General features: G+C 40.9%; 1 protein-coding gene across 1 annotated transcript; it reads left to right on the top strand.

The window, feature by feature from the left end:
• The first annotated feature begins 788 nt into the window (after positions 1-788).
• On the top strand, positions 789-7,077 carry LOC109479701. The gene is made up of 2 exons (XM_019781691.1): positions 789-2,186; positions 6,928-7,077. Exons 1-2 carry the CDS (start codon positions 885-887, stop codon positions 7,075-7,077), a joined length of 1,452 nt encoding a protein of 483 aa, XP_019637250.1. The 5' UTR covers positions 789-884.
• The last annotated feature ends 4,710 nt before the right edge of the window (positions 7,078-11,787 follow it).

Here is an 11,787-nt window from a genome sequence, read left to right as displayed (position 1 = left end):
GTTGACGTAAAGGCGATTAAAAACACGACATTTGGTAGCATAGTAATTTGTAATTTGTATGTACATCGTCCCTCATTCAAATGCTTCTTTTGTCTTGTGTACATATATTCCTAGTTATTCCCTGTGTCACATGGGAGTTAACACATTGTGCTACATATTATATAACACATACACATCGATTTCCGTTCTATTATCATTTTTTCACACCAAATCCACTAACAAAAGTTATACCACTAGCGATACCATTCTATCGAGTGCCTGCATAACGTGTTTTACGCATACCACATGCACATACGATGCCTGTAATATATTATCAAAGGGTCCCCCTGCCAGTTTCATATGGTGTTACAATGGAAGTTGGTTAACGTTCTCTGCTCATAGCTGAAGAAGCCTTGATTTTCAAATAGAGTAGGTTTTAGATCTAACGAGTGGTTAGAAACAAGCAGGCTAAAAATTATATTTTTATCGACATTTCAACTTTGTTATTATACATCAAATCATTGAAACAATTAACAGTTGACAAAGTTATTATACATCTAAACGTTGACACAATTAACACAATTACATGGTGGAAAAACGTCACTAAAAGAAAAATGTCTCTCTACTTGATTGCAAGCTAACAAATCCGCCTAAATGTATGCCCGAGGCATTGCCCCCAACCTTTATCATAGTCAGCAGGATGCGGCGCACGCATCGCATCTGATTTATCAGTGTTAATCAGAGCAGGCCGCGGCTATTAATGATTTAATCTGTTCTAATGCACATTTATTCTTCCTGCACTGGTTTTCATTACAGCCGACACTGGGAGTCACCACGGGTTGGCTGTGGCAGGGCGGAACTCCTGAACTGCAGACGTGCTTTTGCGTGATCCCGGATCAGCCACCATGCAATTGTTCGCGTACGCAAGCTCTGTCTTTGTTGTCATTTCGTGGACGAGTTTAGAGCAATTGTTGGGAGCAACTGCAGCACCTACAGGAAGCCCACGATATACGCACGGCATCCAGCCATTCTCAGGTCAACCATCCCCAACGGATGCAGCCATCCAGGGCGAAACAAACATCGCTTCTTCGTGGCAATCCTTCATCGGAGACCCACTCACCAATGACCTCGATGGCACAACTACTGCAACAACTCATGCAAACCTAGAGGCAGATGCCACAGACAAGGTACAACTGGAAATGGAAGAAACTGTAACGATAGAACCGACAGGACTGCCTGACGATGCCAACATGGAAGGCGATGGTCCTGAAGATGCCATCCTTCCAACTGATGCTTGGACGAAGGCCACGGTCAAGAGCAACGAAGAAGCAACAGAAGAGTTTGGTTTCTCAAAGAAGGCTATGTCGATCTCTGATGCTGAAGACTCTCTTGGGAGCAAGACTACGCATATGTCATCTCCCAAAAGGTCGTGGAGCAACAATGTCACAAGTCCTGGCTTAATGATAATTGGCAGCTCAATGCAGGAGGCGGCAAGGGGCTCAGAGTTAGATACTACTAATGGACCTAAATTGATTCCAAAATTACTCATCATGCGAAGCACTTTGCAACCCTCTGTCGATACAAATTTCACCGCGGATGACGCCAATACACACGTTTCATCCGAACCCACAAAAGCGGCAAAGGATTCGACAAATATTCCTCGTCCTGTCGAAGAGAATCCTACAGATATTACTGAAAACACGCAGGAATATCACAGGTTGGAGTCGTCGCTGTCTGAAAGAGCTTCAAGGTCGAACATCAGCGCCGCCGCCGTTGACATTGAGGAGGGGAGTAGATTGCTGGACTTCATTAACGTAACCGAAGCAGTAAGCCTTCCCCAAATGTCAGGACTTTCATCCGGCGCGGGGGAGAATGATCACAGCACTTACACGAGTCACGGGTCAATGTGTAAATCTTCTTCTACTGCCGCGTGTCAGAACAACGGCACGTGTACCACAGGGAACGGCGGGCTCGCCTGCACTTGCACGGCGTTGTACAGGGGGCGCTTCTGTCAGGAATCAAAACTGAAGCTGGCAGTCGGAGAAACAATCGGCACGTCCGCAACCGTTCACTGGTCGACGGTAGACGTCAACGACACCGTTGTAACGTCGCTGTATTTCTCTGATGGCTCTAGGTGGGACCACATAAGCACCAGCACCCGCAACAGCTTCACATTTAATGGTTTGCAACCACGCCAACATTACAACGTATGTTTGGTCGCTGTCATGCACAACGAAGCAATCAGTGATAGAGGGGTAGTCTGTGTGGATTTTCAGCCGAGTTGTAAAGATACAAGCTTGCATGATACGATTTTGTCGATCATACATGCCGTGTCCGTATGTATTACATTCGCTCTGTTGCTGATCGTCATGTGGGGTCTGACTGTGGCGTGTAACACGGACGACATTCAACATCATCTACTTGTGGAAGATTTCTAGTTCTGGATTCTATAAGGCCCTGTTCATATGAAGTCAGTGAAGGCGCTTTACATGTGGTTTCCCCCGAAGCCGGTTTCAAGTGACCCCATCTGAACGCTCCAAATCACATTGAAAGCGCCTCGATCTTGTGTGTTTTCATCAAGCAACAATGAATGCAGTTTCGCAGAATCGTGATCGGGCACGGTTTGAAAGGAATGTATGGCACGTGGACCAGATGTGAAATATGCGAGTTACCCGAATCGCGGTTTGGATGGTTTCATATGAACAAGGCCTAAGTTACAAGATTAGCCAAGTAATCTAGGGTAAGTTAATCCTATCAGGAGATTAGTTACGTTGCCGATATGGTCATCTACTATACAGCAACTAATCCATATCGCCATATATTGTGACATGTAAGATGCCTTCTATTGCAACACATTGTTTCTGAATCAAAATGCTTATGAATACACTGGAATATGTTACTTTACAGGAGTGCAATTTTTACCCCTGTAGATGGCGTTTCCGTAAATATTTAATATTTTGAATTCCTTGACATTTCCCACACATAAATCTATATTCTCAACTTAACTAGATTTTGAACCTAGCAAAATTCTTAAATGGCAAATCTGAATGTGTTCAATTCTGCGTATGGCTACAAGGCATATTTTAAAGTAGGTGTAAATAGTTAATTACGTAACGTACTATTTGTATGATATCTAAATCAATTAAAGTGGATTAGTACAACATTCAGTCTATATCACTTTTTTGTATGGATTCCATATATATACAATACTCGTACTATTACATCCATAATAGGATCATTTTAAATTGTCGTAACGTAAACACTAAGCGTATTTAATGGGTAATTGGCACGACTGCGGGAACAATGCCTCCATGGCCAAAGCCCATGAATTTTACTCTCCATCTGCAGGGCGACTGAAAATCCGGCAGGGTTTGATTCACGATCGATGGGAATGCTTGTCCGTTTCTCAGAGTGGCTCCAGGGATGCCATGTACCAATTTAGTCTGCCTCTAGCGCACAGGCTGGGCAATCTTCTCCTAAGGCATAAGGCAGGCAAAGATAAGAATACCGCCATCACCGCTACGATACTGTAATTACCTCCATGAAAAATGGAGGTATTGTTTTTGGCGTGTCTGTCTGTGTGTCTGTCTGTCTGTGTGTCTGTCTGTCTGTGTTTCCGCAACTTTGTGGTCATCATAACTTCAGAACGCCTTTATGGATTATGATGATATTTGGTATGTTGGTAAGTCTTAGGAAGACGAAGGTCAAGGTCAAATATGAGCCTCCTGGTGGATGACCTTGGTACTGCAGCAGAACTTCCGGTTTTTGTATCTTTTGTCCTGAACATGCTATGGTCTTGACTTTTTGGTGGCAGATAGCTTTTCCTGTCAGAAATAAGTGGTGTGAGTTTGGTCCTCCTAGCAGCTTGTTCTGGTTCCTTATTTTTTTCACTATACTGTTATGTTCACTGTTTTCACTGTCACTTCTGTACCGTGAACTTATCAGTACAGTTAACAAATAATCCCTGGACTTTCTTTTTCCTTGCAACTGTCCCCACCGTGAATATATAGTTGCGTGAACATGTCCATTTTTCTCAGACCGTGAACTTTTGCTACCGTGAACATTAAGTGAAATGTGCAGGACTGTTTCGTTTTCATGTGTTTCCATTTCTCCCTTGATTTTTACTTCCACTAGGTATGAAAATCATCGTTCAGCTTACATCGTAAATACGTCAGTAATGTCGTTTACGTTTCTCTTTTCCTTCCAAATCAAAAAGGTCAGTGCATAGACAACAGAAGGACCGTATTGAATTGGTTATCTGTACTGTTACATTGAAACAATGCTTTAATAATGAATTGCAGCAAACTTTGCAAGGTGCCAACACGCAGACACTCAGAAAAACGTAACCTGCTGATGTGAAAACAAAAAATGCACCATATAATTAGAATTAAAAAAATAAAGGCGTCAACTTGACGCACATGTTATCATAAGCTTGCTCCAGTACATACCAAAGAGTGGACTAGGTGAGCCACGATTAATGTTAACACTCAGAGGCCAAACATCCTAGACCTTCACGCCTACGACTGACGATCTGCCCTTCGTAGTATGCGTTTCACGTAGAAGGCGGATCAGAAAACTCTCTCGTTGCACCCTCGAGTGCCGTTAACGTTAGAATGCCTACGCTGCTCCCTGCTGAACTAACATGGGAGATCCCCAGACGATAGCCGGAGGTTAACGTACCATGAATAATGCGTCTTCACGAAGCCACTTACCGAAGGTTCATACACTGTTACATGTACAGCGGCTATCTGTATGGCAAAGGGTCACGGAAAAGTCATGGGAAAGAATATATGGTAGAAACCACACCACATTGACCATCAAAAAGACTGAATAGTTCTAATGTGCCAGAAACCATATAAATATATATAAGGGTACCGAAAGCAAATAAATGAGATTCAAGATAGGCAGAGCATATCACAACATTGGCATACCAAGATACGTATCCCACAATGTACCGAAAACAAATAAATGAAATTCAAGATAGGCAGAGCATATCACAACATTGGCATGCCAAGATACGTATCCACAACCTACTGCACCTGTACTAAACGTAAAGAATTGCAATTTTTCCCAGTCACCAAATGACTGAGCTTAATCAGTTTTACCAAATTGCCCATTTTCTACTTTATAAATGTCCTATTGACGTGATTGTTTTAGCGTTAGTTGTTGCATGAAAATTACATACAGCAAGTAACAGGAGTGTTACATATTTATTGGCCAACGTATGTAGCAACATCAATCTCCATTGTTCATAAGCCAACACTGACACCCCTTCTTTACAACACATAACTTGTGACCTAGAGTCGTATGTGCAATAGTCAACACAGGTACTGATATGTAACAGATATATCTGGGTATTATTTACTATCCTTTTTGCAAACAGTAGAAAGGTACGCTTCCTTATTTCGTCACAGTAAAAACCGTACGATGTTATGTGCATAACTGGCAGGGTGACATTTGATGTCTGAGGTATCTTTTCACATCATACTTGCATTGTTCTGGCAGCGGATCGGCAGAATGTACTGCGCCTTTTCAGAATTTTTATTTGCGCGAAACCTGTAATTTATTGCGTACAGCACTTCGGCAAAACGTTTCGTTTAAGGTTGTATTCCCGCACTTACGGATAAAAATCCGTCTAAAGTTTTCAAATGTTGAATGTCGGAAAAGATGTTGTCTGTAACGGCAAAATTCTGATGCAACGTTGACCAAACATCCAACGAAAGCCTTGAACAATTTTGACGGCAAAATTCTGCAACATTGACCAAACATCCAAAAATTTTGACCAAAATTTCCAACAAAAAAAGAAACAATTTTGATTTCTCGCAGGCGCAGTACGCTCTGCCGACGTGGTGGCTACTTTGCACATCATTCTCAACTCTCGGCAGACTATGAGACCGTTGGAAGATGGTGATTCTTTACCGCCTTTGCCTCAATTTGTCATGAAAGAACACTATGACATGTAACTGGATGGTCCAAAGTGAGAGTGGCAACCGACAAGTACATCATCATTACTATCATCATTCTCAGCAGATATACAAAGTTTGACCTCCAATGCAACTTTTCATAAATACTTTCATTTAGTATTGCGGCCAGACTTTTATTTAGCTTTTCTTTTGCATAAATGATATATGCGGTTCGCCACGTGTGTTCGCTAACCAAGCCGGTAACTCCGACCGTTGGTTCTGTATCTGTATCTTTATAGCCGGTGGTATAACCGACACTCGGCGTAACACACCAGCTTGGTTGTACGAGTACGTGAACACACCGAAATTTCCCTCAGCAATACGTCTCTTTATTCCTCTGCAGTTCGAAAACCATGTGCACCAGACCGGACCCGTCCAGTTCTCGATACAATCCAAAATTTTACCCACGGCTCTTTAAGTTTGGTCTGCTGCACAGTGACAGTTTCAAAGTCTGCTACGTACATTATATGACCGGTGCAATAGCTCAATTGGTAGAGTGCTCGCTTTGTAACCGGGGGGTCGTGAGTTCAAACCCGGCCGGGTCATACCAAATACCAAAGACTTTTAAAATGGTACACACTTCTTTCTCTGCTTAGCACTCAGCACATATGAGAAAGAATGTGGGAAGGTCAAGCACACAGCACTACCAGCGGACCAGCCCCCTGCTGTAGTGCCCTGCACAATTGTGTGTCGCCCAAGGGCTACGGAAATGGACATGGGCACCAAACCCTATGCTCAGTACATAGCACGGGTAGACCTTTTTTACCTACATTATTGTTCAGGCAGTATACTGAGAACTCAATAACCAGTTTGAGCAAAGTCCGATTCCTCCACCAGTAACGTGTAGTCGTTTGAGTAACATGCGGTCCCCACTCCCCACATCACGATAATGAACAGAAATGCTGTTATGACGATAGCCAGCCTGTTGACCAGAGGCCACCCATAGATATGGTCATCTTTCCCCGCTGTCTTAAACTCCCCGCAGCAAGGAGTGCAGTCTTTATTTCTCTGCACCCATCTTTCAGATGAAACGCAAGCGTTGTATGTCTCTCCAGAGAAAAGACCCTTGAAGACATATTCGCCGGATTTCTTGGTGAGACTGACTTCCGTGCTGAACTTTGAGGATTCGACGTAGACGTAAAATGGTTCCGGGAACGGTTGGGATATGTTGAAGTCTCGCCAGTCGATGGTGGCTAAGCTTGACGTCACGTTTTTGATCAGGACCACAATGCCCGCCAGATCTACGTCACTTCCGTTGTAGACGTCATTGGAACGGAAACAGCCGATTTCAAAGTCATACTCACAGATAATCCTTTGTGTCGTGTTGTGTACCAGAATGTAACCGTGACCTTCTGTGGGTTCGGCTGTCGATAAACTTTCTTCCTCAAGGCTGTAACTTGTTTCTGGCATGGTTGTAGACATTTTATCAATAAAAGGCTGAGGAGTTCTCGACCCACCTCTATTCGTTGTATTTGGTCCCCCGTTCCATTCTAGTTTCTGGTAGGTCGTATTTGATACTTTTGTCCCGTTTGCCTCATCTCTATAAGTTTCTAAATTTGTTAAGGAACTGTCTTGCTCCTTCTACCTCTTTATCTCTCAGTTTACTTTTGCTAAAATAATTTCCTACTCGACTAGAATTCAATGATGTTTCATTTAGTTCAACGCTATGTTGTGCACTGTAGTTTAGAGACACCGAGTTGTTTGATTCGTTCAAATTTGTGTCATTGTCAGCGAGTTTCGTACTGTGTTCACGAATGGTATGTTGACTGGTATTGGGCATGGTTGTTGTGTTGGAAATTTTAGTCACAGTGACTGTCGTATTCTGCAGTTCCAAACTGCTGTTTGTTGTGATGTCACTAGGAACACCCTGGGCAGTTGTCATGAGGCTTGGATGTTCCACCATTGCCAACAGCAGAAGAAGAGGAATAGTGTAACGTCTCGCCATCCTTGTCAGTACTTACTGCAAATACAATTCAATCAAATGTGGTTATTACACAAGACAAACGCAGGAAATATCTTCATATAACTATTAGTAGTAAGGCTACTATATTCATGGTTTGCATGCAAGTACTCATAGACTTACACACGTGCATACTATACATACACATGCACATGCACATGCACATGCACATGCACACACACACATGCACATGCACACGCACATGCACATGTACATGCACATGCACATGCACATACACATGCACATGCACATGCACACACACATACACATGAACATGCACATGCACACGCACATGCATATGCACATACAGGCACAGCCGATTGGTCGTCAGTGTTCAAATTTTGTACTTTTACAAATCATCAATCTCAAATTTATCACTCACCGTGTATTGTGACTCGAGTGCACCAAGGATAAATCCTGGGTTAATGTTCAGGCTGTAAAAAGACAAAAACAAACGATAAGTGCATTTTTGTTCTTGTAATCCCCTGGATTTGCCTGGAAAGCTTCTTAATGACGAAATACTCTTAGAAGGAATTGTCTTTTTAGTTGGCCCTCTAAAACATCTCTAATCTACATATAAACTGCACAGCTTTTTATTGAACGTTAACGTAGAATAGTAAAGGGCAGCGAAACGACAGTGCAAATATTAACAGCTTATAATGAAGTTTGTTGCAAATACATGCCCGAAGGATAATTGCAATTTACCGTAAGAAACATCAAAGAACATTGAAACACAGTATAAAATAACTAAAATCTGCATGATGATGATGAAAATCTACATTATGAAAGGTAGTTGTCTAAACCTATAGCTATGTCTAAAACTATAAGGCAATAACTTGAAGGATACAGAATAAGAAAGCTTATAATGATTGAATTTGCCTGCTTTTACATGGAATACCAATTATAATGTGAGCCAGTCTGAAACACTTTCCTATCCCAGCATATTAAACACAGCATGATCGTAATAACGTAACCATGTGCCGTGAAGCTCCCAGTTTATTGTGCTCTCTTGTGGATTCTCACTTGTAAAAATCTGATTACCGAGTATATCGTAAAGTCACCATATAATCATAACTTTGTATACATTTTGCAAGGCGTCGTAATTCCGATTTTTATGGTTTTCTTTTATATGCAACGGGCTCTTTAAAATCGGTCGCACTTCAATATTTTCAATATCAGAATATTACTCACTGAGATATTGATTTTGGAAATAATCTATATGCAATATCCTGCATATTCTGTGCAGTGCTTTATCCATAATATTTATCCATTTTCCTAGTATCCCTTTCTTTTGTTTCTTGTTAACGATAAAAGCATACAAATTTCACTTAGTTATGCCTCCCCCTACCGTCTTTCCTCATATTTATGTTTACCGTAGGAGAACATATTGTTTTTACTCAGTTTCTTCTTCCTCTTCTTCTTCTCCGACCAGTGACCTCCATGATCTGAACCAATGTTGTGTCTGTCACCATGGTAACTAGTGTTGGGTTTCATCGTGTTGCAATTTTATAGCAGGAGGGATTTAGTCTCCTGTCTGACCATATTTATGAATGTGTTTGAGTATGAATTAACAATATGCGAAGGTAATTAATATGATAAATAAACATTATGCATTTGCCTTGCAAATGTTACCTTTCTAGTTTTATTCTACATTTCATTTCTATACGTAGAGCCCACTCTATCATTCCACTGCGCCCCCCTCCCCCCTCGAAGCGTCAATTACTCATCCGATCCAGTTGGTTTGGCTGGAGTATAAAGGTTGTAAGGAACATCTGCTTGTAAATCGATCTCTTCTCTAACGGCGTGTTTATAACATTAGCACTTCTAGGGACAGATGCTGCTTCCAAAAGCAATTCCGATGACCCAAATCCCCCCAATGTAAGGCCACGGCAAGTTATTTTTATGGATGACATCAGCGCGCGCATTAACTTTCGTCTGATTTTGAGGAAAAAGCAAGAATTTTGTTTTGCCCTCTATAACAGTGGTCAACATGCCGAAAATGGGCAAAGATGTCTGTTGCCATGCCGGAACGTGGATGGCAGATAAATATGAAGAGAGGAGGCAAGACAAGGCTCTCCTTTAATGTTTTGTCTGTAATTACTTGGATGCGGTGATGTATTTTATTCCTTTTATATGCGGTGCTGGCTGTATATATGTGATGTTCCCACTGAATCGAAACCATTTGTACAATAATTGAAACCTTTTCAAAGTTTCAGTGAGAGATGGATGTTATAGTAGTTGGCAGTAAACTTAGCACAATATAGGTACCATTTCTTGTTCAACAACCTGAAGGTTTATGATGTTAAATTTGAAAATATAGGAATCTTGTTTCTTTGTTTTTTTCGGCTCATCGCATTTGACTTGGAGTCTGCGGAGGATGTCATCCATAAAATTTACTTGCTGTGGCCTAACCTAGAAAGCTCTACGTACTGCTTGGCTTGATAGGGGCGGTTTTCTTTCCTTTGGTCCGCCGAGCATGGATTTGCCATTTAGAATGAATTGATATCAATATCAATCTTATTTAGAACGCAGTCATTCAGCATGATATGGTGGGGCTAAGTTGAAATTTATACCTGCAAACATATCTTGTTTATTAACCACGACATTTTCTTACATGTACTATATAGAATTGGGATTTGAGGCATCCAATGTAATTTCAGGGCGGCGAAATTGGATTTCAAATGTAAATTTTCTGTTCATTGTTTTAATGTAGTAAGTTGATGAATTCTATCCAATAACATACTGATATGTGAGGCAAAAATGTGATGCCGCTGACAGAAAACAGTTGCCTGTTTGTATCGTAGGCTGCTTCTTGCTATTTATGGGTGGTACCCTAAAACAAAGAAACACCTCACGTAGCTTGTTTTGGGGCTATTCCAAACGCTCCATGTATGAAATGATGTCGAAAATGTACTAAGAAATCGCAGTAAATGTCAATATCAGATAGTTTTTCTTAGCCAGAATACCTCCTGTTTTGCCTTCCTGAAATTACATTGGATGCCTTTAAGCCCGTAAAATTTCGAAACTTTTGAACAACTATTTTCAAACTATATCATGATTTCACATCCACGTCATCTATAGAATTACTACAGCGATAGTATCATGATCACAATGTACGGCTTCTATTGAAAACAATATTCACTGTTTATGAACTAAACCAGAATACGCTTACTATTGATTTTTAAAAAGCTATGTAAATTTGTACTCAGCTTAATATATATATCTATGTCGACCATCGTTGTTTTCTAGATCCACGATCTAGGTCGTGGTGTACACCATTCACCCATTAGACCACAGCAAATAATTTTCATAGACGGCATTAGCGCGCGCATTTGATAAGATTGAGGATGAGTATCATTTTGTAGTCGATTGTACGTTATATAGTAATGAGAGAGATTCCCTATATTCTTATATACTAGATAAGGTCCCCAGCTTGGGACATTTAAATGAAGTAGAAAAATTCATATTTCTTATGAAACTTGACAAATCATGTATTATTGGTTCCATATGCTCGTACATCTATAACTGCGTCAAGAAGCGAGAAGAAGTTGAACATGTAAATAGTAGATCACATTAGTATGTATAGTTTAAGTGCAATTGCTGTATCCTTTTCCTTGTCTATCCATGACCTGTACTTAGCTTGTTAGAGCACAAATGTACAATAAAGGTCTTTCATTCATTAATTTTCGCCTGATTTGGGGGTAAACAACAAGGTATCATTTCTTGTTTAACAAGGTTTAAGATGTCAAAATTTGAAAATTTAGTTTTTTTTGGCCTGCCTTGTTTTTTTCGCCCTATAGCATTAGATTTGGAGTCTGTAGAGGATGTTATCCATAAAATTTAGTTGCCTTGGCCTTAGTCAGCGAAGATTTTAATTCTCTTTTC

This window comes from Branchiostoma belcheri, unplaced genomic scaffold (genome assembly GCF_001625305.1).
Source record: "Branchiostoma belcheri isolate BF01 breed outbred unplaced genomic scaffold, Haploidv18h27 scaffold5, whole genome shotgun sequence".
NCBI lineage: Eukaryota > Metazoa > Chordata > Leptocardii > Amphioxiformes > Branchiostomatidae > Branchiostoma > Branchiostoma belcheri.
Note: the sequence above shows the minus strand (reverse complement) of the source record. Positions and strands in the feature narration are given on the sequence as shown.

Bases quoted from the DNA above. Each gene is read 5' to 3' on its own strand.
- LOC109479701 (XM_019781691.1), top strand. From the start codon at position 885: ATGCAATTGTTCGCGTACGCAAGCTCTGTCTTTGTTGTCATTTCGTGG. The intron at 2,187-6,927 runs GTATGTTTGGTC...AACTCCCCGCAG, and splicing joins AACCACGCCAACATTACAAC to CAAGGAGTGCAGTCTTTATT.